Genomic DNA, 27,196 nt, shown 5'->3' with positions numbered 1-27,196 from the left:
TAACTCTGGGGGGGAGCCCGGGATCGATCCGGGAACCTTCTGGTTCCCAAGAGGCCGCTCTACATCCTGAGCCGCTGCCCGAGATTACATGACATGCAGCTCACATAAAGTTAACACCATTAAAAACATTACAACCTCATCATGAAAATTAAATTCTGCTATCTGTAAGAATGAAAAATACACCAGAATTAACCTCTTTCAACCTGACATCCCTGATTTGGGCAAAAAATATATTTATTTATAGGCAAAAAAGAAAATGATCTACAAGCTCACAACTCATAGCATTGTGATATGTTTTGGACTTTTTTTTTGTTATTTGTCAAATGATCAAAGATTTCTTTGGGCCATTCAAAAATAGCAGATCTACAAGCTCGCTATGAGCTTGTAGATCTGCTATTTTTGAAAAATCAAGAACATTTGTGCACATCTTTGAAAGTATATTTTTCAGTGGTTCTCAAACTGTTTCATGTCAAGGACCTCCAAAATGTTATGTATTTGTCCGTGGCGGACCCCCACCTCAAAATATGTTGTTGCAGGGGGACAACCCCCCCCCCCCCCCCCCCGAAGCAAAGATGTGAGTAAAAAAATTTGCTTTAGAAATATATATATTCAAAGATTTACACACGCTTTCAAAAATAGCAGATCTACAAGCTCATAGTGTGGCACTCGGTTAACTAATCAATTAACTAATCTTAAAAAGACACAGATGCGTTCCCGGTCTTAATGGGTTAAGGAGTGGAAACAGAAAGAGGAGATCAATGAATGTTCAATACATTTATCATTGTCAATGATAAATGATAAATAATAACACTGAAAATCCTCTTAACAGACCTTGTATTGAACAGTACTTTTTTTTGCAAACTGCTAATAAAGTATTCATTCAGTAACATGGTCTTAAAAGTCTCTTTTGACCTAAAAATGAATTCAAAAGATAATTACTTCAGCTCATCAAGAAGACTCTTCTCGTGTTCCTCAAGACCTTTGTAGAAAACATCTTTGGCTCTTGTGGAGTCCAGGAGATTATAGAGTTCCCTTATCTTCTCCGCAGGATTGACCTTTGACCTCACCTCATTGTAACCATCACTGGTGATGATACACTTAGCAAGGAGCAGATCCAGGATGGAGTCGACCTCGGTCACTCTCTGAATCAGCTGAGCCCGGTGTTGGTCGACAAAATGAAGTGCAGCTGTGGAATAAAAAGTAAGTTGTGGTGAGACTCTGTAGGCGACACACATTTAAACATGTTTATGAACATTCAGTCTCAAGCAGACTCATTACCATTCGAATGAGAGCAACCCCATTTAACATCACCATCATTCAGGCCTACGGCCCAACATCCACGTATGAGGACAGTGAGGTGGAAGATTTTTACGATTTGAGACTGGCATCAAAAATGAGACTAATGCGCTCACTTGTCATCTCAATCTTTCTATACGCTTGTGAAACTTGGACCCTTACAGCAGAGCTCCAGAAGAGAATACAGAGCATGGAGACGAGATGCTACAGAAGACTCAAGGGTATTTCCTACACCCAACATGTCACCAACAAGGAAGTCCGGCAAAAGATCAGCCAAGCCATCGGCCCACATGATGACCTGTTTACTACTGTCATAAAGCGAAAACTGAGGTGGTACGGACACATCACCAGATCCTCAGGCCTTGCAAAGACCATCCTGCAAGGCACTGTACAAGGTGGCAGGAGACGAGGGAGACAGAAGAAAAGATGGGAAGATAACATCGGAGAATGGACTCACTTGAAACTCAGTGAGGCAATGAGAGCTGCCGAGGACAGAGAGGGATGGAGAGAGCTGGTCAACAGATCGTCTGTGGTGCCCCAACGACCCTCCGGGGTTATGGGATAGGTGAGGTGAGGTGAGGTGATGAACATTCTATGTTTTAAAATGGAAACACTTTGCATCTCTAATTTGCTGGACTATTATGTCCTGTTTGTATAGTCCATCACAGTTTTTGGAATTTGATAAAGCTTACAGTATATTGCAGCCTACTAGTTGTTGGTTCCTAAAAGTTTCATAATCTTGCTACCATAATTGGCGGCCACACTCATGGAGTGTACACGAGTGTATGTGCTCAATGGCCAAGCAGACACATGGCCCAACTAACTCCACATTTTCCCCCAAAATTCCTCAATATTCTGCCTGTAAAACCAGCTGCTTCGCATCCCATCACTGTACTTGCAGGATGTACAATTAATAGCAAACGCATTATGCTCCAATACTTATGCAAATCACTTCGCCGATTCCAAATTCACGTCCGGGTGTTTCTTTTCACCAGCCAATCACCTTTCACGTTGCCACGTCCGTTGCCACGTCGCGCTGACGTACGCTAAACAAGCGCTGCCGTGCGCACAATGCAAACGAGCCCAAAGGCGCGCAAAAATAAGCCGACCATTGCTTAGACACAAAGTCAGACCTGGCAACGCAGCCTACGCCAATCATGTGTGAGAGATCTACAAGCTATGGGGCAGAGACGCCACCGTATCTTAGCAACAACTACAGCGCTCACTCTCATTGGTCGTGTCACGCTAAGAGCAGTCTCCAGACAATGGCATCGCAGACAGCTTGCTGTTACTGCTGTAGCCATCACAGGCAGTTGCAGCACGACGGACAGGGCGCTGTGATAGCTGCCATGTCGCTAACGCTAACGTGGTTGTCATGCCTGCAGCGGCTGTGCAATCACTTTGTCAACAATGCACGTTCGTGTGGTGAATGTCAATATTGCTGCTCAGTTCGTCCATTGTAGATGGTGTATGTTTGTGTGTGTCTTCTGGAGAACTATGTAGCTCCACAGCAACTACAGTAACTAACGTAATGGCAGGACCGCCCCGTGCAACGCATGTTAGGCTGCATTATGGTCATGTAGTAATTTCAGATAATTTCGCTCCGATTAGAGCAGTGCTTATCAACCCTTTCACGCCGCCCCCCCCCCCCCCCCCCCCCCCCCCCCCCCCCCCCAAATACACATACTTGATCTGGGACCCCCCCATTCTGTTTGACTCCGTTCCACAAGTAAATATTGTGAAAAAAGCCGATCTACAAGCTCGAAACGCCTCACGTTGAGAGGCTTTGTAAGCTTGTAGATCGGCTATTTTCTACATGATTGCCTCTTTCTTACATTCTTTGCCAATGTGGCCCATGTTTTCATAGTATAGTTTGTTGACTACTTCTGTTGCAGAAATGGCCATTTCCTTTACTTTCGTTTTTTTATTGTCTCCGCCAGGCCGAAAGGCATGGCGCAAGACTATGTTTCACCCCCTGTCCGTCCGTCTGTGATAGCTAATCTCTCACATCGTTGACTTGATCGCAGCAAAATAACAGCCCGATGTGGAGAGTCAGTGAGAGCTGGATAAACGAGGTAAAATGTGTCAAAAGGAGTCTGTACGGCTGTCGATAAATGAACACATGACGTCGGTGGGAGAGGAGATATTGTGTCTTTTGGACAAACAGCAGCGTGGTGCTGATGTTTGTTGTGTGAAGCAGCTTAATGTCAGAGTGTTTGTGTTGGAGCGCCTCAGTGCGGCTGCAGAGTTCATGTGCAACCTCTTCCAGAGAGACACAGAGACACTAGAAACTCTGCTGGGGAAAAAAAACACTGCTGGGCATTGACTTTCATATGGACATTGATCTACACACTGCAGGTATATCTGCAGACGTTCTGAGAAACGTTGTCTCTCTGTCTCTCTCTCTTTATCTCCGTCCCTCTCTTTCTCTCTCCATCACACGATGTTGCGTGGCTTTGCGTGTGCGTTTGGCCAGCGTGTTTTTTTTGCATGGACCGCGTGCGCAAAGTTTTGTGTAGTAAAGTTTTGTCAGTGTCGTGTGTCAAAGTTTTGTGTAGTAAAGTTTTGTCAGTGTCGTGTGTCACACTCTCTCCCCATAGATATATATAAAGGCTAGATGGCTCAAGGGGGCGGCGCAAGCGTAGCTCAACCGCGGCCATCTTGCGACGGTCACTCATAACATTATGTCTATGGTGCATATACTTTGAAATAACCATAGCGTGCTCAATTTTCATCCGATTTTCAACCGGTTTGGTGTTTTGTAAACACCAAAGATGTAGTTATGATACTGCATACTTATAATTATAATCATGTTTTTTTTTTTAATACAATAATATCATAACTACATCATTGGTGTTTACAAAACACCAAACTGTTTGTAAATCGGATGAAAATTGAGCACGCTATGGTTATTTCAAAGTATATGCACCATAGACATAATGTTATGAATGACCGTCCCAAGATGGCCGCCATGTGGCGATGTCGTACTCCATTGGCCAGCAGCGCGGGTGAGTCATCTAGCCTTTATATATATCTATGTCTCTCCCACCCTCTCTGTCTGTCTGTGTCTGTCACTCTCTCACTGCTCTGCAGTAGGAGGGGCTACTGGCAGTAGATTTGCAAGGCAACAACACGTCAACGCGCGAGGCGTTGTTAGCTTGTAGATCTGTTGTCCAAAAGACGTGACCATTTTGACGTTGCACTACCCGCAGAAGTGATTTGCATAAGTATTGGGTCATAATGCCTTTGATTGATTAATTGTACATTGTGCAAGTACAGTAACAGTATGGGAAGCAGCTGTTGTTACAGGCAGATTTTTTATGGAAATTGTGGAGTTAGTTGGGCCATCTGTGTGCTTGGAGACTGGCGCCATACACTTGTGTGGACTCCATGAGTTTGCTCGTCAATTAGTGTAGCAAGATGTTAATTGAAAAAGTATTGGGCCTACTTCCCCCTAAATCATGATCACTGTGTATTCTAATTATATAAAGGAGGAAGACTTTTCAAGAAATTGTACAGTAAGTGTTAAAATTATATTTTTATGTGTACCATGTTGACAACTTAGGACCCACTTCATACATATTTTATATCTGCTGCTACTTGCACAATAAACTTCAGACCTCAGACTTTATTTATTTTTAGTACACATGTTATGCATCTTTTATATTTTCTCTCCCCCACTCTACTTTTATGAGGATCAGTTTTGTAACTGTGATTTATGGGAGCTTGTATGGTAAATAAGGTCTCCCACGTTTTTACTCGCTTCACGGAGAAGCTTACCGTTTACAAAAATAAACCAAATATATACAGAGAAGAAGTTCTGGCACATTATTACCACATCAGGTGATCTAGAATAGAGTAGTAATGTCACCCTCATAGACACAGTAAAGTACCAAAACCGTAAAAACAGTAAAGAACCAAAACCGTGTCACTGCCTCTTTATCACTGTTAACGTTTTAATAACTGATCTGGAGAGACAGGGAGACCCTATTTCAGGGGTATTAAACTAGATTAGACAGGGAGCCAAAATTGATAAATTAATTGTGGTCGGGGGCCACAGGCCTGTGTAAAAAAAAAAAAAAAAAAAATGTTCATGGTTAAAGGTGTTGTAGGGAGTTCAGACATAATCAAAGAAAAAAACTATTGTCAAACACCGCCCCTCCAGCAGTTCTTTTCCCCGACCACCAGGGGGTGACGCAGGGCGGACTTTCATGCCCAGTCATGCCCAGAATAGGTTAACTTATGTGGATACAATTCGCGGAAATGCCCGACCCTACGGTTCTCTGAATTTATATTTTTAAATAGGCTCTTTCATGATAAATTGCCCACATAGATGAAGTTAAACAACTAAATTCTATCCAAACGATTTTTTAAAAGTAAATTCTGTGCCTCAAAAAAGATGTTTGAGAGCGTTTTAAAACCGAAAGTAAAAAGTTGATACGGGCACGGACGCGCACGGACACGCACATGCGTGCGTTAATTTACGTCCCGGTAGTAAACAACATGAATATAAACAGAAGGGAAAATACGGATTTCAGATAGAGGACTGTGTGTCATTGCAGGAAAACACCCCAGCATCATTATATAGTGGCTGATAGAGGGGAGAAAATGCAAAATATATATATATGAATATTTTTTAAATTTAGGCTTAATGTTCCCTACAACACCTTTAACCGTTTAACCGGTAACTGTCAAGACATTTGTAACCAGTTAATACCATTGGTTAAATGGTTAATATTTATTTTTTATTTAATTGTTAGTGCAAATGCACTTCTCCCCCAACCTAAAGTGGTGCCTGGAGGCAGATGCACAGTCACCACGTAAGACTGCAATTCTGCCTTAAAGGGTAAGACCACTTTGGTAGAGGTTTGGGTTGTGTAGTTACCTTGCCATGATGTAACTCCAAAGGTGGGCAAGAAATAAAAAATAATTTATAATTCAAAATATGCTCCTCATTGACTTACATTGTACGGTAAAACAGCTCTCAAAGTCACTCTTTTAGCACAGAAATGAGCGCAAACATAGCTGATTCAGACAATATAGAGCATCACCAAACCCAGTACTGTTTGTTTTTTTAATAAAAATGTCAACTTCCTGTTGATTTTACTATTTGAAGATCTGGATCCGGATCCGCCGATCCAGTCCGGGTTTTCTACTTATTAAAAATGGCAAAATCAACAGGAAGTTGACATTTTTATTTAAAAAAAAACAGTACTGGGTTTGGTGATGTTCTATATTGTCTGAATCAACTTTGTTTGCGCTCATTTATGTGCTAAAAGAGTGACTTTGAGAGCTGTTTTACCGTACAATGTAAGTCAATGAGGAGCATATTTTGAATTATCAATTTCTAATCAATGGCGCAATTATTTTTTATTTCTTGCCCACCTTTGGAGTTACATCATGGCAAGGTAACTACACACACAACCCAAACCTCTACCAAAGTGGTCTTGCCCTTTAAGTTAAACACAGGGAAATAAAATATCATGCACACTTCAAGACAAGATGACATAGACCTGAAGGCTGTGGATTTCCTTTTCAAGACCTTTTTGTTGGGAATCTTTTCTGAGAAATGGCCTGATCATCTGCACACACACACGCACACACACACGCAAACGCACCTGTATCAGAACATGGCCATGCTGTTTTGTTGATTGAAATGAAGCTCAAAGCGCAAGTTCAATAAAGAAGATCCAAAACGCTCCATGTCCGTAGCTCCTCCCCTGAGCTACGTCACTCCAGTTCCCACGCTGTCAAAACCTCTCCATTCACAAATCTAAGCAAGCGCGTCAAGCGCCTCCTCCTATCTACAGCCAGCCAATCGGCGTGCGGGCTCCGTTTATCAAATATCTCTGCCTCTGACATGTCATTCTCTTCTCAGGCAGCGATCAAGCAACAAGCATTCTATGAGCTTGCGTTGCCGTCCAAAAAGAAAGAAAAAGTACCTCATTTCTGAAAATCGTAGTTCTACTCGCGCTGCTCATCATGTCCTCGGACGATGAGTTTGGTAGCGATATTTCCGTGCACGATGACATAGTGTCCGACTCTCAGGGCCAGCCCAGGAGAAGCTTCAGGCTGTCTGGCAGGCAGCCGGAGAGGCCCGTGGAGGCCGTGCTGCAGCAGCAGCGGGTTGCGTCCAACGTGAATCCAGCTCCAAGGTTGTCCGCCGCCCAATTGAGCATCCTAGCCGAACTAGCCGCTGCGGCCGTTGCATCCGCCCCCGCTGCCGAGCCGGCACCTACCCCCGCCGCCGCAACCGCGGCCGCTCCCAGGCCATCTAGGGGGAGGAAGAGGACCAGGAAGTCCACCCCCCCCCCCTCCACCTCGGCAGTCCAGCCCGAGGCCCAGTGGAAGCGGCGTGGTCCCGATCCAGCCCAGGGCTAACGACATGCAACTGATCCTTGATAATCTTCACGCTATCAATACCCGTCTAACATCTCTGGAGAGCGGCGCTGCTCCTGCGCCTCCAGCCGCAGTTCCCCCAGCGGCGGTTCCTCCTCCCGCCGCAGTCATCCAGCAGCCCGCCGGGGAACATGTTCTCCCACCAGCCCTAGAGCAGCTTCCCCAGTTCTCCCTGGCCTCTGCCGTCCAACTCCCAGCCCAAGGTAGAGCCTACCTTCCCCAGGCTTCTAACGTGCCCCCCCGCCTAAGATCTAAAATCATTCAGGGCAAGAACATCAACCTGGTCAGCATCCTGCTGCCCTCGCCCGAGTGTGAAAGGCGAATAGCCAAAGGCGATAATTTCGCCGCCGTCCTAAAATCCTCCGATCCTCGGCTGGCAAGGGATATTTCAATCGGGGAATTCTTGGTGGCGTTCGGCGTCTACCGAGACATCATGTGCTCGGTTTTTCCTGATAGGCGAAAGGAGCTCGACTCCTATCTAGCCCTAATTGGGGATCTGAATTTAAAATATGGAAAAAACATTTTTTTCCAATACCACAAAGCCCTCTCCAGCAAATCTGCGCTTTACATCTCCCAGTACAACTCCATCATTGATTGGTCTATTTTAGATACCGAGCTGCTGGTACTAATAACCGGGGGCCAACAGGCGATCACCTGTTTCACATGCGGCGACACCGGCCACACAGCCCCGCTTTGCCCCAGAGTGCCTCTCCAGCCCTACGCAGCCCCGGCTCCTCAGCCCGCCAGCGCTCCATGGTCGGGCCAATGGGGCTCTAGAAACGAGAGATCCGGACGGCAGGTCAATGTCAGAAACGGCAGGTCCCTGTGTAACAATTTCAACTTCGCCATTTGTTCTCAACCAAATTGTAGCTTTCTCCACGTTTGCAGCGCATGCGGAGAGGCGCATCCGAAGTCTGTCTGCCCACGCTTTCCATCCCGCCCCCGCCTGCCTCGAAAAAGGGAGTAGGATGGTTCCAGGACCTGCTGCGGGTCCACCCCTCAACCCCAATAAACATCAGCACGCTGGCTGGCGAGCTGGCCGAGCACCAAGACACTGTCTTTGTTGATTATTTGCTTTCAGGTCTATCTCAGGGTTTTAGAGTGGGTGTTCTCTCAGACGTGAGCGAGACGTTCGTCTGCAATAACCTGCAATCGGCTTTTAAAGAGCCCGAAATTGTCTCTCAATTGCTCGAGAAAGAGCTGACCAAAGGTTATCTAATCGGGCCCTTTCGCGATTCCCCTTTCACCCTGTTTCGCACTAGCCCCCTCGGCATCGCCACGCGAAAATACTCCGGGAAAAAAAGGCTAATTTTCGATCTGTCAGCCCCCCGCTCAGGCCCCGTGCCGAGCATAAATAGCCTGATTCCGGCCTAGGCCGTGGCGTTTCCACCCGAACCTTTTTCATTGCACTACGCAACGGTGGACCACGCCATCAAACTAATAAAACTAGCCGGCCAAGGCGCGTGGCTCTCCAAAGCAGACATTACGGATGCTTTCAAAATAGTGCCCATCCACCCATCTCAGTGGCACCTTTTCGGTATTAAATGGGAGGGAAAATTTTATTTTGCGGTGAGGCTGACTTTCGGCTGCAGAATCAGCCCAGCCCTGTTTAATCTGATCGCAGAAGCTCTTTGCTGGATTTTGGTGAATAGAGTTCGCGTGCCCTCAGTAGTGCACCTACTCGACGATTTTCTGCTCGTCGACCCGCCCAAGGACCGTTCAGGTCCCTCCCTGGCAAAATTAAAATCCACTTTCTCCTCCTTAGGCATCCCCTTGTCAGAGGAAAAAACGCTTGGCCCTCTAACTACCATTGAATTCCTCGGCATCACGCTGGATAGCTGTGCCATGAAGGCTTCTCTGCCAGAAGAAAAGCTGCTGCGCATCCGCGAAATTACGCAATCATACATCTCCAGCGCTTCTATATCCAAACGCCAACTTTTGTCGCTGCTCGGGCACCTAAATTTCGCCATGCGCGTCGTCCCTCAAGGGCGGTCATTCATATCCAGGTTACTGGCCCTAGCATCATCCGTCCCTAACCTGTTCGACCTAGTGTCCCTAGACGAAGGGTGCAGGTCCGACCTTCGATTCTGGTCTGCCTTGCTTAATGATTGGAACGGCGTTTCGTTTTTTTATGACGACGTGGTTCACTCATCAGACTCCATGTCTTTCTTCACGGACGCGGCGCCATCCGTGGGTTTTGGGGGGTATTTTTCAGGCTCATGGTTCGCAAGCGAATGGCCCCCCCAATTCGCCGACCTCTCGCCTTCCATCGCGCTTTTCGAAATGTACCCTATTGTAGTCGCCTGCTCAGTCTGGGGTCCGCGGTGGCAGCGCAAACGTATAACGGTGCTCTGCGATAATGAAGCCGTAGTCAGTATCATCAACCGAGGGCGCTCGGCATCGCCAGATATCATGTTGTTTGTGCGGCGCCTCACTTGGCTTTCCGTCATGCATCATTTTATCATCACTGCGCGCCACGTTCCCGGGCACTCTAATCTAATAGCCGATTCTCTCTCTCGTTCCAAATTACAGGTTTTCCGCAGGCTATGCCCGGATGCCTCTCCAACCCCAACTCCGGTTCCCCCTTTCTCAGCGCTAGTCCTCTCCTAGGTAACCTTTTCAAATCTGTTAGGTTTTACATGAGGAAAGGCTTAGCCGAGAGCACGATCGCCTCTTATGATTTTGCCTGGAAAACCTTTGCTTTTTTTTGCCATAGTGTTAACGTGCCTCTTTTCCCTGTTCATTCCACTACTGTTTGTACCTTTATTTGTTTTTGTAAGGACGTGAAGAAGTTAAGCTCCCCTTACATCCGCAGCTTAGTTGCTGGGGTTCAATTTAATGCCAGGTGCTTTGATCCTTCTTTCCCTAGCCTGTTTTCGCACCCTGCAATAAAATTGATTCTGAAAGGTATCGCCAAGTCATCCCCTCCTGTCTCCGACAACAGACGCCCCATTACTCTTTCCATTCTCCATGCCATGATCTACGTCTTAAGGTCAGGCGTCTTTACTCCCTATTTAGGCGCTCTTCTAGAGAGCGCTTTTCTCCTCGCCTTTTACGGGTTCTTAAGAAGCGGGGAATTTACCACGCAGAACCTCTCCTTTGATCCTGATAAAGACGTTGCTCTTTCTGATCTAGTTTTCCATCCCGATTATTTCATGCTGAACCTTAAACATTCTAAGGCAAAAGGCGCTTGCTCTGTAATTATAGCTCGCCTCGACTCTCTATTCTGTCCGCATGCCTCCATGCTTAAGTATCTCCTTCTCCGGGTCCCTTCCCCTCAGTCAGGCCCTCTCTTCCTAACGCCCGAAAATAAGCCCTTGTCCAAGGCATGGTTTGTTACTCAATTAAAGCTAGTGCTCCTCAAATGCGGGCTCTCTCCCCAGCATTATTCGGGCCACTCATTCAGAATAGGCGCAGCTACTTCTGCTGCCAGTCAAGGTATCCCTACAGCATCTCTCCAGCAACTGGGGCGCTGGTCCTCATCCGCGTATGCGTCCTATATCCGACCTGACGCCGCGGCTATTCTCTCCGCTCAAAAAGCGTTCGAGCCCTGATCTCATCGGTAAGTGCAAACTCTCATATAGCTGGTGGTGGTTCATGTTATTGCTAAATCACGCTGGTCGCGTGCGTTTTCCTATAGCTCCCCTCTTATCCTTCTCTCTGCCGGCCCAGCTGGCCCTATACGAGCATGCCCCGGCTCCCGCATCTAGCCTCCTCTGCCGGCTACTGCTGTCCATCACTGTGTGGTAGGGTTTAACACCGGGATTCCCGGGATACGGGAATCCCGGGAATGCCGAGGTTATTTACCGTCCCGGGAACTGACTCCGGTTCCCGGGATCCCGTTTTTTCTTTTTTTTGTTAGAAATGAATACTAATTAGTAGAAAGGCCTATCTACAGCGAAGTTACTTGCCGCGTTGCCGACCAGGGCAGGGTCCCATCGTCCCGTTGTGAACCAATATGTGACGCACTGAATGTAACAGTAATGAACAAATTAAAACACATGTGGCCGTGATGCCCCATGTCTGCCCTGCGCACGCTGATTTCAACGTTTCCTCTGCTGTCAATACGGTAGACACCAGTTGACTAGTTGATATTCAACATCAAGTGAAACGCTGCATAAACAGTGGGTAGGTTTGATTTCGAGCCTATATTCCAGCTTAAAATGCGCGCAAGCCAAGCAATGCTTTTGATAGAGAGAGAGGAGAGATGGGAGAGCTGGAGAGAGAGCGCGTGCGTGAGAGAGAGAGAGGGAGAGAGAGAGAGCGAAAGTAGGCTATTAGACCGATGTGGTCCGATTGTTTTATCATCATTAATGTAGCCTACCCTATACCTACACTTGCATTTTAAAACGTTCAAACTACCATTTACTAACTACCCAGTACAACAAGTGAACTGCACAACAGCTGTCTGTCTCATTGATTGTCAGTGGCAGCGGGCGGCAGCGCATGCATGTGCACATCAAAATCACACTACAAAACCCGACATTTGATCAACAACAAAATATAGATTAATACATTTGACAACATACAGCCGACATCCCAAGATGGAGTCTTAATATCCAGCAAGTAGCCTAGCCTAATATAAATTAATAACTGCAAACAAATTACAAGTTTAGGCTATCAAATCAATATCCTACAAAAGTAGAGATAAGCTGTGACCTCACCGGCGCTCTGATGGACAATAAATAAATAATCATTTTGCAAACAACATCCATGTTCTGTTCTCTTGTCAATAATGATACAAATGGAACGTTTATTTCAGCAGCTAGAGTTTGACATTGTTTGAGTGCGTTTTGGCTGCACAGCGCAGCTCCTCGTTTAAGTTAATCGTCTTCACCCGCTGCTGCGCAACAGCAGATCTCCGCCAGGGCACTATATTATATTTATATATTATATTTATTTGATTTAAAAAATCAACTTAAGTCATTATTAGTGCAAGTTCATAGGTGGACACTGGACACAATAGGGACATTTGGGCACCTCGATGTAAAATTGGCTATTTAAGTATATAAATGCATTTTAGTGGGCACTTTTTTTTTTTTTACCCTTTAACGGGAATTCCCGGGAAGCCCGGGAAAAGGTCTGAAAATTCCCGGGAATTAAAATTAGATATTTCCCGGAAAATGTTAAACCCTACTGTGTGGTGCCTCCCTGCTCTCTAAGAGCTTTAGCCTCAATGCTGGCTATACTTCTCCTGACCATCAATGCTTGGTCGTTTCCGCTCATAGGAGCTTAGCCTCAATGCTGGCTAGATTTCGCGTCCGTATTCGGACATCCCATGCTATTTCTAGTAGCTTCTCCCTCAATGCTGGCGGAATTTCGCTGTACGTCCAGCCCCTTCTATGCCATTTCTAGTGGCTTTAGCCCCAATGCTGGCTAAATTTCCGACCACCGCTGCATGGTCTCGCTGTGCTCTCTAGTAGCTTTAGCCTCAATGCTGGCTAGATTTCGCGTCCGAAGATATTCCGGACATCCTATGCTATTTCTAGTAGCTTCCCCCCTAATGTTGGCGGAATTTCACCTGACTGAAAAGGGTCAGTCTACGAGCGCCTCACGGCCACTCGCCTACCCGGCCAACCGCCTACCCGGCCTCGCATCTCCTAGCCTAGAAGCTGGCTACTTTCGTGGCCAGAGGCCATCCTATGCTATCCACTCTCTCCCCTTTTTGTTTTTCCCGCTAGTCGCCATTCCATTGCTCGCACTTTTCGGTTGCCGTTTAAAGCTTTCTCTTTCCTGTCATCTATCAAATCGTCACGGTGCTTCTCTCAACCTGACTCTTATTTTGGGGCTCCCTCTCCTATTCCTATTTCTGCTTGTTTACATGCAAACGGAGTCTGATCGCCAAACCTCGTACATTTGCATAATAAATGTTCCATTGTTCCAAATGAGCGTGATCTCTCTTTTATTGAAATGAAGCTCAAAGCGCAAGTTCAATAAAGAAGATCCAAAACGCTCCATGTCCGTAGCTCCTCCCCTGAGCTACGTCACTCCAGTTCCCACGCTGTCAAAACCTCTCCATTCACAAATCTAAGCAAGCGCGTCAAGCGCCTCCTCCTATCTACAGCCAGCCAATCGGCGTGCGGGCTCCGTTTATCAAATATCTCTGCCTCTGACATGTCATTCTCTTCTCAGGCAGCGATCAAGCAACCCTCCTCCATCCCCAGCTCCACCGGCGCTGCCCAAGAGCTGAAGGGAGGTCGATTCTCTCACTCCCACCACCAGCGTCCAGACTCCAGGGGGCTCCCTCTCCTATTCCTATTTCTGCTTGTTTACATGCAAACGGAGTCTGATCGCCAAACCTCGTACATTTGCATAATAAATGTTCCATTGTTCCAAATGAGCGTGATCTCTCTTTTATTGAACTGTATTTTTGTATAGGCATTCTAAAAGCCAGTCAATAGGTGGTTTGAGAGTTATTAAGTAACTGCATTATCAATACAGCAATACTATTTACTATTTGAAAACCTAAATATTACTCCAGTACTTTTATTAATAGTAATATTTGACCCGGAGTATCTAGCCTATACTTCGTGTACATTGTACTAGTAACAGCTGCACACTTTGACTTTGTGTTGTGCCAAGAGTCATTTACTGGAAATGGCCTGATCTGCTGTAAAGCAGAGGTTGTGTAATGAACACTGAACATTGTATTGTCATAGTAACAAGGCAGACAGCTGCCAACTTTCACTTTGACTTGTGTCTAGAGAGTAATTTACTGGAAATCACTTGATCTGTTGTAATGTTTGATTGGTCTTTCAATATTTTTGAGATACTGGATATAGGCTGGATATAGGAGATACAGGCTTGAAATATTTCACTTTGTGTAATTATGTATTATATTTAAATAGCAGATGTATAAACGCACAGAGCATGGTTTTGCAACACATTTATGACATGCCCAGAAGGGAGGGGGGGGGGCTTTACAACAGACTTTTTCATGTCAAGGACCCCCAAAAATATATGTATTTGGCCGTGGACCCCCATCTGAAAATATTTAGTTCCAAGGACCTCCAGAAGCAAATATTTGAGTTAAAAATGTATATATATATTAAAAGATTTGCACACATTTTCACAACTTCTTTTTTCAAAAATAGCTGATCTACGAGCTCATAGTGCGGCACTCAGTGCCGCGATATGAGCTTGTAGGTCTGTTATTTTTGAATAGCCAAAGAAAACTTAAGTGACACATATGCGTTCCCGGTCTTAATGGGTTAATCAAATCAAACCAAATCTTGAGGCCCACCCTGTATGACGAGGCCCTCCCACCAGTTAAGGCCTTTGCAGACAGGGTGCGATTTTCCGCACGAAAAAAAAACGGACAATATAATTTTTTAAATGAACACATGGTTCTCAATGACCTCATGCACACCCCTTGCGGCGGTGCGATGCCGCGATGCGTTTTTTTTTTCAATCTAACCCAGTTCGATTCGTGCGTCTTTTCGCATGCGTTAAAAACTGATTGACTAATCGCACCCTGTGTGCAAAGGCCTTTACTGTCCTTTAATGAGTAATGACTTGTTTCTCTCACCTGATCTCCTTGCTTCTTCTTGGAACATCTGGTTGGTGTAGTGGTGTCCACCGTTCTTCTCCACCATCTGGTTGATTTTCTCTAGCAGCTTAGTGACCTGAGAGGGATCCTCGGTTTTGTTGTTAAAGACATGATAAAAACCACTGTATTTTCTGATTAATTCTTCTAGTTCTGGAGAATGTTTCAAAAATGATTCAATTGTTTGACCTCCAAGCTGGTCACTATGTGTAAAGAGAATCATGGTGTATTTATCTGACTTTTGTCCAAATGCTTCCTGAATCTTTGCCACAACGTTCCTCTCCTCGTCTGTGTATCTCCCTAGTCTTATCACAGCCAGGAACACTTGAGGACCAGGAACAGTGTAAGTAATACACTTTCTAACCTCTGCAAAGGTTTTAGTATTACTGAACCCAGTGTCAAACATGCCTGGCGTGTCAATAACAGAAACTTTTCTACCATCCACTACACCACAGGCCTCATTACAGATCTGTGTCACAGATATGGATGAACACATGGATTCAAATGCTTCAGAACCCAGGATAGTGTTTCCTGTGGCACTCTTTCCAGATCCAGTCTTCCCCACCAGCACAATACGAATGTCTTCATCATTTGTTATGAGATCTGATGAAAGAAAGAAAGAAAGAAAGAAAGAAAGAAAGAAAGAAAGAAAGAAAGAAAGAAAGAAAGAAAGAGCATCATCCGTAATGTGTAAATGAATCATTTGAAGAGTGTTAATCATGTTACAGCAACAGATGACAGTTTAATTTTAAAGTTTAATAAGTTCAGGCTCTTATAGAAGGCTATCACTCTCACTAGAAGTATCATAGTATTTTGTACTCATTTAGCTAAGTACTGCTGTAACAACAGGCCTAGTCAGCAATGTTTTAACTATCATTCATTATTAAAGGTACTGGAGGGTAAGCAGTGGTGGAAAAATAACTAAAATCAGACATTCAGAATTGACTTGAGTAAAAGTACAAAAGTATTGGTATCAAAATGTACTTAAAGTACAAAAGTAAAAAGTACTCGCTATGCATACACAAGTTTTCAAATGTATTAACCTGTTTCCTAGGCTGTGTGTTTTCCACTTCCTGTCGATTTGATCCAATGAAATCCAATGAAACTGGTCAGATGACCAATGATATCCAATGAAATCGACAGGAAGTGGAAAACACACAGCCTAGGAAACAGGTGAACAAAATGTATACAAATCTTTTGAAAATAGCAGATCTACAAGCTCACGTATTGTGAGCTTGTAGATCTGCTATTTTCAAATGCCCGAAATGTATATAGGGCTGAAGTGGTTAATGTGTGTTTTGGTCCCTGATTCATCTCTCTCATCTATACAATATAGTGGGGGTCCCTGCTTCATCTCTCATCCTATCCTACTATAATTGACAAGCCCTCCAAAGTATGTCCGGGGTTGCTCAGCACAGGATCACTCCACTTGCCTCCAAACTTGCCACAGACTATTGATCAGAGCTCTGACTAATACTTACGGTGCGTTTTAACAGCGGGCAACTCTGGGCGATGCCGGGCGATATCGCCCAAAAAGATAAAGAAAATCCATCTTTCATCGCCCCCCCCGCCCACTTCGCCCGATCGCCGGCTCTCATAGACTTTCATTATATTTTGGGCGATGTTGCCCGGCATCGCCCGAGAGTTGCCCGCTGTTACAGTTTTTCTCGATTGCTAAAGCACCATTTCTAGATCTCTGAGCACAATGACCAGTTGCCTAAACACATTTAATAAATCAGGCCCCCAGTTGGCTTAACTATAAACACATTTCACCTCAATCTCCGATTTCACAAAACTCTGAACACATTGGTATTTGCCAAAACACACGTTGCAGAACTCTAAACACATTTGCACTTAGTCTAAACACTTTCGCACTTGCTAAAACACACGTTGCACAACAATATGAACACATTCTCATTCACTGAACTCATTTTGCTCACATGATGCAAAATGGTAGACTCAGTCATCAAAAGTTGAACACAACGAAGGCACAGGTGTCATTGCTTAAACACGGTGACTCAAAATTGAAGACACCTGCCACTGATGTGACAACACCTATATAGGCCAGTTTAGAATGCTGCCTGGCGAGGGAAAACATAGCCTGCGATGTCGACGAGGTCCTGTGGCCTGACCCCGCCCGACGACGTGATGCACAGGCCCCCGCACAGGCCCCCGCACAAACCCCATGATTGCAGTCGTGTGACCTTGCACAATATACAGTACCTCTTTACAAGAATACAAGAATTTTTGACATGTTTTATTTTGTACTGTATTTCCCCATTAGTTGTCATCAATAAATGGGATTCAATTCCCCCAAAAAGAATCTGTGACTTACTATTGATTACTATACAGATGTGATTACTATACAGATGATGGGATATATAGAACATCACACCCTGAACATTGTGTTTTCATTTTTTATTGAAGTGTGTGATTGATACCCAATAGTGTTTACATTTTTGCAAGCTGCGAGGACGATTTTGTTGTCAAAGTTTTGGTTTGGCCATAGGAGCAACAGTTTTGTGGTGAAAGTTTGGGTTTTGGAGTGAGAGTTTGGTTTTGCAAAGAGAATGCGAGTTTTTGTGGAGCTAGCTTGAGAAAAGTGTTTTGTGTTTAGAGTTTAGTGAAAACGGAGGGCAGTTTCCAGAAATGTGTTCTGACATTCGAGAAAAACTGTAAAACGCAGGGTTAGGCTTCTTTCCCAGCCTTGATCAGTGATCAGACTCTCAGCTTGACTGATTCCCTGAATCAGTCAAGTCAAACCCTCAGTTTGACTTTGCAGGGCTTCGCATAACGTTTATGCCGGACTCGCATGACGTGTGTGCAGAGCTATTGTACATCTACATCTCTTACTACATTACTACTCTAAGCCAATCAGACCCTTAGGAGAGGAGGAGAGGAGAGGAGAAGAGGGGAGGAGAGAAGAGAGGGGAGGGGTGAGGAGAAGAGGGGGAGTACAGGAGAGGAGAGGAGAGGAGAGGAGAGAAGAGGAGAGGAGAGGAGAGGAGAGGAGAGGAGAGGATCATGTGTAAGGTCATGTATAAGGTCAGGTATAAGGTCAGGTATAAGGTCAGGTATAATGTCAGGTGTAAGGTCAGGTGTAAGGTCAGGTATAAGTAAGGTCAGGTGTAAGGCAGTGGCGTTCCCAGAAATTACATTTAGGGCAGGCGAATGGGGGGGGGGGGGTACTCGGGGGGAAATCTCGGGGAAAATCTCGCGGGAAACAAGTTAACAACACAACATCACCACTACAAAACTGAAAAACGTACAGTAACAATAACAGCCAAATCAAATAGTTTTCAAGCATGTAGTGATGTCTCAAACATGAGCCGACGGGGCTTGCTGCACTTGAAACTATCTATAACTGAATCGTAGTTCAGACCTTCAGTTAAATCTCTCTCAAACGCTAGGAGACACAGACTAGGCGAGAGGTTGTCATTGTACTTCTGCGTGTACTTTTTATGCCAGGTGAGTACAGGTGATGGCCCAGACCCCCACTCCTGGCACTCCTAGTACCCCATGAAGACAATGGCATACATGATTTGCATCATTATAGGCGAGGGTCGCTCTGCTCAATGGATACGGTAGTGATTGGCTGCCTGCCCGCGTGAATGACGGCCGCTGTCTGTCAGTCTTTTACTTTATTTTCTAGGGGTGGCGAGATTTTAGTTGGGCAGGCGGCCGCCTGCCTTGCCTCTATGGTGGGTACGCCACTGGTGTAAGGTCAGGTGTAAGGTCAGGTGTAAGGTCAGGTATAAGTAAGGTCAGGTGTAAGGTCAGGTGTAAGTAAGGTCAGGTGTAAGGTCAGGTATAAGGTCAGGTGTAAGGTCAGGTGTAAGGTCAGGTGTAAGGAGGACATAAAGATTATTCACAGATGTATCAAATAGCAGGTCAATAGTCCTTTGGAGATTATTTCCCATCATGTTTGAACGGTAGGAGAGTCTCCTACAGACCGATGACCCGGTCAGTATTGCGACAAAAACTGTGAAATCTCCATGAATTCAAGGCTGGGGTTGTTCATTGACTTATAGAAAATAAGTCATTTTCTGGGTGAACTACTCCTACAAATTAATAAATACTGTTTGAGTTAAGCTGTTGTGTGTGGCTTCTTCTGCTAATAGGTCATACTCCACATGATTCCTCACATGGTGTAAGAGAGGCTAAACAACCAGTAGAACCTCAGAGGACCTCAGAATACAGAGAGGAACAACCAGTAGAACCTCAGAGAACCTCAGAATACAGAGAGGAACAACCAGCAGAACCTCAGAGGACCTCAGAATACAGAGAGAGGAACAACCAGTAGAACATCAGAGGATCTCAGAATATAGAGAGATGATAAAACAGAAGACCTACCTCCTGGCTTGTCTGCTGGATTCAATGGAAACATCTCTAAAACACATTAGAATAAAATCATTATGTTGTTCTGCACTTGAGAGACTGTTAATCTGTTAACTCAAGTTTATAGTATGTGTGGTAACACTTCATGAATATTACATTTTATTATATCCTTGTTTAAATATAAATAAATATATAATGTATTATTATTGATACTTTTTATTTATGATTTGTAATCATATTAAAATGATTACAGTATGCAGTACAGTAGTTGGAACTCAGTTATATCATCTAAGTACGTCATGGATTTCATCTTACCTTGAGGAAGAGCAATAGTAAACTCTGTATAGGAGAAAGGTTACAGGTTTAATACACATCATGTTAACTCTTACAAACACTATAATTATATTCATCCTAACCCTGCATGAACATCATCTAAATATATCATGGATGTTATCTTACTTGTAAAATGACGACGCCCTGTTTATTAAAGGTATATTACACATCATACTAACTCTTACAAACACTATAATTATATACATTTACTACATGAACACATGTTTGATCAATATAATCAATATATTGAAGAAGGTTAGACATGATTTGTAAAAGTTAGGATGTGAGACAGTGATTGGTCAGTGTAGAGACACTAATATCCAGCACGAGGCTAGACCATAGGGCTAGATGTAGATATAGGTTTACCACCACAATAACAAATAGCTGTTTGTGTTTTCATCATATATGTGACACCACCTCCTCACACGTCCACTACAACCTCACAGTGACCCTCATTTATCAATGGAACGTGGAAAGTGGAACTTCTCCAACATGTGAAGTTACTCCACCACTCATCTCTGTTGATTCACACACAGATACACACACAGCTACACACACAGATACACACACAGATACACACAGCTACACACACAGCTACACACACAGCTACACAGCACACACGCCTATCTTATGTGTGGAATGGTACATGCTATTTGCATACACATGCTATTTGCATACACAGGGCACAGACCGATATATCCTAAACGAAAAACTGACATATTAATTAAATCATACATAGCCTACGCATTGTCTGTTTCCCATAATAAGTTTGGGTTTTAATTTAACCCTGTGCTAACTGAGTGGAGACACCACACTGCTGTTTATCAAAATAAAGGAGTCCTGCGTTCTCCCATGGTCTGTGGTGTGGTCATGACACCACGTTTATGAGAGATAGTTTATGGAGTGATTGATGAATGCCTAAACATTAATGTATGAAGGCTGGTGTGTGGTGGGCTGGTTTCATATCTGTGATATCCCGCTTCGGTCCTGTGGCCAAAACCCACAATGAAGATCACTTGCACTGACAGTGGGCACAGCTAGACATTAAGGCTCGGTTTATCCTTTAATGAGGTTGCACATCTCCAGAAAGACGTAGCCTACTGTAGGCTACAGTACCCAGGCTGGGAGACTTCACTCTCCGTGTAGCCTAAGCCTAGACCAGACATCAGATCTGAGCGGGCCGTAGGATCAGGTCAAAGTCACAATAGAGTGATCTCGGCTTACGCCAGTTTTTCAGTCTGCACAAGCTTGATAAATGAGGTGTTTTCATCATGTATGTATGTGACACCAGCTCCAGTGCTCACTCACAGGAGAGCGTGCTGCTTGCACCGAGTCAATATCAAAATATAGATTTGTTTCATGTTTCAAGTGTTTAATAGGTTGTTTTAAGCCTTCTTTACCCGTGAGTCAAGTAGAAAAACTTCCAAAACTATTTAACTCCAGCATGGACGGCGTGTGCATGAGATGAGCACGACTACGCCTGTGTGTTAGTTTCACAGGACTGTGTCTGTCTCTCACTGCAAATGAATGACTAAACATAAACAAAAGTGTGAAAACAATAATGCTGCAAACAGCTCATAAAGCCCTCTGTGTGAAAAGCTTTACTGTTTATGTTGGGTTCTTGTGTCGGAGTCAAAACAGCCGTGCCAATTCTACCAACAATGTTTAGTGTATTGAAGGATCAGTGATCAGCAAAACTTAGCCTGACCATCTGACGAACGTAAACATTTTACTTTGGGTCAGTGGGCTTCAAAACTAAATAAGAGGACTTTGTCAAGTATTGGAAAGTAAGAGTAAGTGTTTGACTTCTGGTCGGTGGAATTTAAAATACGAGCAATAAGAGCACAGTTGTAATATGCTGAGTTTGCAGAGTTTTCACTGTTATCAAAATACAAAATAGCAAGTGTGAACCCATAGTCATGTATAATATAGATCAGTGGTTCTCAAACTTTTTTCATCTTAAGGACCCCCAAATGAATATATATTTGGCCAGGGACCCCCATCTGAAAATATGTAGTGCCAACTGAAAAATGATGTCAACATTTTCACATTTATTTAAAGATTAAACAAAAACTATTAAAAAATGCTGATCTATAAGGTCACAGCGTTTCGCAGTGTAACGCACTGTGAGCTTGTAGATCGGCTATTTTCAAATATCCGACAGGGTAAAGTAGTTAAATTGGTTTGATGGTATATTAACACAAATTTAGCTGGGGCCCCCTGGAACCCCCTCAAGGACCCCTGCGGGTCCCCGGACACCCCCACCCCAGGTTCACCCTCCCCCAGACTGTGTTTTGTCCTGCAGGAAACCCTGAATCATTTAACATCTATGATGTCATCATCATAGATGGATGATGTATCAAATATAGACTCACTCTGCTTATTTTTCCAGAAGATGTATCCCCGTACTGCTGCCCCCAAGATGATGATGATTGGTATAACAATCACTGCAATCACTCCAATCACTGCTCCAGGTGATCCTCCCTCTGTAGGAATCACACCCTCTGAAACACAGTGAGCTCAGTGTAAACATTATAAAATTAATCAATAAATCCGCAGTGGTGTTAACATGGTAGAGATCTAACCCTGTTCTAAAGCTCAGGTCTGCACAATTCATACTTCATCGTACAACAGTGTCACGCACCAAACATGGCCGATCTCCAAGCTCACACCGCGTCTGTTCGCACCGGGTGCATTTCGCCTTTCCGACATGTCGCCTTTCCGACGTTAACGAACCCTATACCTAACCCTAACCCTAACCCTAACCGCATGCGGAAGCCACTAGTCGGAGTGGCGAGATGTCGGAATGGAAGGAGCACCCCGTTCGCACCACGTAGTGTGAGCTTGTAGATCTGCCATTTTCGGCAACGATAGACTGAGAAGACAGCACACATTGAATATGTCACGCTAGGCGACACTAGTCATTCATTCGCAGGTCGTTTTTAAGAGTTTCCTAAACGGATTATTATCATTTGGATTATTTAAATTGTCGGAGACAGAGGACGAGTGAAACTTTTGCGTTTCACTCGTAACGGCCGTTATTCCATCGCACATGTAAACACAACGACGCAACCACCCGTACAAATGGAACCAAATGGACCCTTACGGTCCCCTTAAAGAAGCGATGTTAAAATGTATCTAATAGTGAGCCAATAAAATTCCTCGTCTTTGTTTCCCTGGGCAGCACTGGTTAGCAGGGATCAATACACTTTTAGACTGACATGTTTGTGCCAGCGTGGGTGATTAGATTTTTTTCTTGATCTCCTCTTGTCTTGATTGTTTAGACATGACTTGGCCATTGTTCTCACAGAACAAGTTTGGCCACTATTAGACCTTCGCAGTAAGAGGCAAGGGGGGTTGGGGGGGATAACTGCCTGCCGTCTGCCGGCGCCGCCGTTTTTTTTTGTCTTTTTTTTCTCTAGTTTTTTTCCCATTAGAGCTAGTATGAAAAGGTGTTTTTTTTTTTTTTATCACTTCGCGGGCCGCCATGGACCTTTCCTCGGGCCGCTAAATGCCCGCGGGCCGCCACTTTGACACCCGTGATGAAAACATTCATTACCTGAGATGTCATACTGTGTCTCAAAAGTGTAGTTGAAGCGTGGCAGGTGAACTCTACAGGTCACATGACCTTCTCCCCTCACTGTCACATTCCCCTGGACAATGTAACAGTGTTCAGAACGATTCGGTGTCACTGAGGGTTCAGCAGGGAGGAGGGTTCCATCACCGTCCAGCCAAGACATCTCAGGTTCTGGATACCAGCACTTAGAGTCACATGATAAAGATTCACCACCGTCTGTTGGTCCATTTGAAGAGATCACTGGCTGAGACACTGACCCTGTAAAAACACATAAACATGATTATCTATCCATCCATCCCATAGAAAGCACTGTAGTGTCTCAACAGATCAAGATTTATTTTTAGAAGTTTAATGAAAGCTATTTTGTCTTGCTCTTTTCTTGTTTGTTATTTGAAGGTTAATTTATCATGCTAACACATGAAATGAAAATCATAGTCAGGACCAGCAATGTACAATAATAATAAACTAAAACAGTGATAAGCATATCTATTAAAAATACTGGAGTGCAGTGAATAAAACACTGAGCATCCTATTAAAAACAGCAGTGTCCAGCATGTGTCCATTGATTTGTAAGACACTGAAACTTACCAACAAGGAGCTGGATCAAAGTGCTGCTGTACAGTTGTGGAGCAGAACATCTGTAGGTCCCCTCATCTGAGAGCCTCACCCTGGACAGTTTCAGTGACATGTTACCGTTACGCAGCTCCTCAGGAAACAGAGACGTTCTACCTTTGTACAACGGGTTCAGGTCTATGTCATGTGTGAAATGTCCATCTAGGAGGAGATTAATGATCTTCGGCTTCAGGTCAGGTCTGGACCACTCCACTGTCTTCGTCTTCATGCTTAGCGGTGGTTTAATGTGACATGGAAGGATCACATCATATCCCTCTTTGACCAGGATGTCCTGAGAAGACCCGATCAGCTGATGTTTTCCTTAAACAAACCAAATGAAGCACTAAGTTAGTTCATGATGCACACTGGACTCATTCTGTAATCAGCTGTCCGTCAGTTGGTTGTTTACATTCAGTCACCTTTCTCAACAGGATGTTCTCTTTAAATAGAGCCCCTCCCTTTTTCATCTGATCACTATCAGCACTAGACTCTAAAAGCTATAGTTGGGCGTCACTCATGTATCTGTGTGTGTGTGTGTGTGTGTGTGTGTGTGTGTGTGTGTGTGTGTGTGTGTGTGTGTGTGTGTGTGTGTGTGTGTGTGTGTGTGTGTGTGTGTGTGTGTGTGTGTGTGTGTGTGTGCGTGCGTGCGTGCGTGCGTGTGTGTGGTGGTGAACAAACAGACAAGAGCACATTTTGAAATAAAAAACGTAGCAGCTGTAGATGGAAAGGAATCTAAGTGACTACATTACATATTTATCTGCTCAAATTAATATTTCAAACAAGTTGCCAAGAGCCCTGGGGCCAGTTGCATCACCTCACACTAAGTTCAAACTTAGCCTAGTTATTATGGCTTAAACACATTCAATCCGGGAAAGTGCCTGTCATTTTAGATTTCTTTGGCTATTCAAATTTTTTGAAAAAACGTGAAAATTAGTATAAATCTTTGAATATATATTTAAAAAATATATATATATTTAAAGATTTGCACAAATGTTCACATAAAAAACAAAAAATAGCAGATCTACAAGCTCATAGTGCGGCACTCAGTGCCGTGCTATGAGCTTGTAGATCTGCTATTTTTGAATAGCCAAAGAAATCTAAAAATGCCACAGATATAGCTGTAGTATACTGTACAACCCTCGTAGACGTATTTATGATTCTGACGTCTTCAATCTACGAGAGTTGTAGTGTTCACGCCCCATGGAGACCTGGACTTTCTGCACTATGCCCAGTAGACACTCCAAACGTGTACAAATTGAAAATAAAGGTGCTTACCCCAAAACCCCAAATGTTAACTGTCTCTACGTAGTAGTTTAATGTAATAATCCATATCTTTCAATAAAGAAGTGTTTTAATGCTGTCTGTGGCCCGGCCGAACGCAATTTTTCACCCTCGTTTACTTCCTGTTTACATTGAGTGTAATTCCAGGTTTCACCAGATGGGACGCGTCACTACCGCCCATTGGGAACTTCCGACAGAATCGGCCATAGACGGCATTAAAACACTTCTTTATTGAAAGATATGGATTATTACATTAAACTACTACCCCGTAGCGAGAGTTAACATTTGGGACTTGGGTTTAAGCACCTTTATTTGTAATTTGTACATGTTTGGAGTGTCTACGGGGCATAGTGCTGAACGTCCTTGTCTCCATGGGGGGTGAACCCTACAACTCTCGTAGATTGAAAACGTCAGAATCATAAATACGTCTACGAGAGTTGTATTCTACAGCTACCACAAATACTTTCCGGGCTATTATAGCTTAAATGGCTTTTTTAAAAGCCATTTAAGCTATGACTAGGCTACGTTTGAACTTAGTGTCAGGTGGTGCGTGCAACTGGCCCCTGGTCCATAAAGTTAGAAGGAGTTCTCCTCCTTGCTCTCTGAGCTAAGAGGCGTTAATGGACCAGAGCTCTGAGAGCAGCGCCGTTCAGATCGCTAAACCGTGTTATCTTACCTGTGACAGATGTGTAACAGCTGCTCCATATCATCAACACGTAGACATAAATCCATGATTTTACACTTAAAACGCTGACTAAGAAGAACAGTGAGACTGACTGAAGCGCCATCTTGTCTCGAGTTCAACTCTTTCTAACTTTCGTTTTCATCTTAGCTCCATAAAGAACCTCTCACTCCGCTATACAGCTCCGAGATGAGGTTCTATGTGGTTCTCATCCGGGATCGGTCGAACGTCCGCCAAGCTCCGCTGTTTACCCTTTTGTATACATCGTATCCCAAAACTAATGGTAGATTCCAAACCTCACGGATGTTTAAGGTTTGGACCGGAGCATAATATTTTAGGTCTGGAGCGAAACTACCCGTTTAAATCGCTTATTTAGTCCGCCGGTGGCCATGTTTCCCATTGTAGCCAAACCAGGAGCAGTACTGGCAGCGGACGTAGGGGGGTTTTCCGGGTTGAATGGGAAACATGGCCACAGGCTGACTAAATAAGCGATTTAAACGGGTAGTTTCGCTCCAGACCTAAAATATTATGCTCCGGTCCAAACCTTAAACATCCGTGAGGTTTGGAATCTACCATTAGTTTTGGGATACGATGTATACAAAAGGGTAAACAGCGGAGCCTTGGCGGACGTTCGACCGATCCCGGATGAGAACCACATAGAGCCTCATCTCGGAGCTGTATAGCGGAGCGAGAGGTTCTTTATGGAGCTATTTTCATCTATGAGTTTGTAACCTCCATAGATATGGCAACCTCAGTCCCAGACGCCAACTCTCTATTCCCATATTGTTGAAGCAAGGGGGCGGGACTGGCGGGGATGGGAGAGAGTCAGCGCACTGAAGTCAAGGCACAGACGACTGTGCTGTTGACGGACAACAGATGCACGCTTATGAGAAACAACACAAATAAAACCTGGTGAAACAGTTGCGTGCATTAGTGCAAGATGAGGATAAATGAAACATTCAGTCTAAATGTCCAGCTTGCTAATTCTCGCCTACTACTACTACTTTTGTATTTGAAACTTTACATTTCTCTAAATATTATAAACTTTAAGGACAGCCTAAGTACAAATATCATTTATGAAAAGGCTACTAATAGGCTACGGTGAAGTCGGACTGAATAATGACTTCACTGA

At 44.3% G+C, this 27,196-nt stretch overlaps 2 protein-coding genes across 2 annotated transcripts; both read right to left on the bottom strand.

Moving 5' to 3' along the window:
- Nucleotides 1-720: 720 nt before the first annotated feature.
- Nucleotides 721-17,428, bottom strand: LOC311034560 (GTPase IMAP family member 9-like; the record flags this gene model as incomplete). Its single annotated transcript, XM_084042440.1, has 4 exons — nt 721-1,186; nt 15,224-15,565; nt 15,680-15,844; nt 17,374-17,428. The coding sequence occupies 4 exons, from the start codon at nt 17,426-17,428 to the stop codon at nt 936-938; spliced, it is 813 nt and encodes a 270-aa protein (XP_083898566.1). The 3' UTR covers nt 721-935.
- Nucleotides 17,429-20,704: 3,276 nt separating this feature from the next.
- LOC311034558 (butyrophilin subfamily 2 member A1-like) lies at nt 20,705-26,186 on the bottom strand (the record flags this gene model as incomplete). Its single annotated transcript, XM_084042438.1, has 5 exons — nt 26,059-26,186; nt 24,078-24,422; nt 23,472-23,747; nt 22,288-22,416; nt 20,705-20,769 (listed from the first exon to the last, which is right to left on the bottom strand). The coding sequence occupies exons 1-5, from the start codon at nt 26,168-26,170 to the stop codon at nt 20,705-20,707; spliced, it is 927 nt and encodes a 308-aa protein (XP_083898564.1). The 5' UTR covers nt 26,171-26,186.
- Between the last annotated feature and the right edge of the window lie 1,010 nt (nt 26,187-27,196).

Source organism: Gymnoscopelus microlampas, assembly GCF_963454915.1.
Source record: "Gymnoscopelus microlampas genome assembly, chromosome: 19".
Lineage (NCBI taxonomy): Eukaryota > Metazoa > Chordata > Actinopteri > Myctophiformes > Myctophidae > Gymnoscopelus > Gymnoscopelus microlampas.
This window is presented reverse-complemented; position numbering and strand designations above follow the sequence as displayed.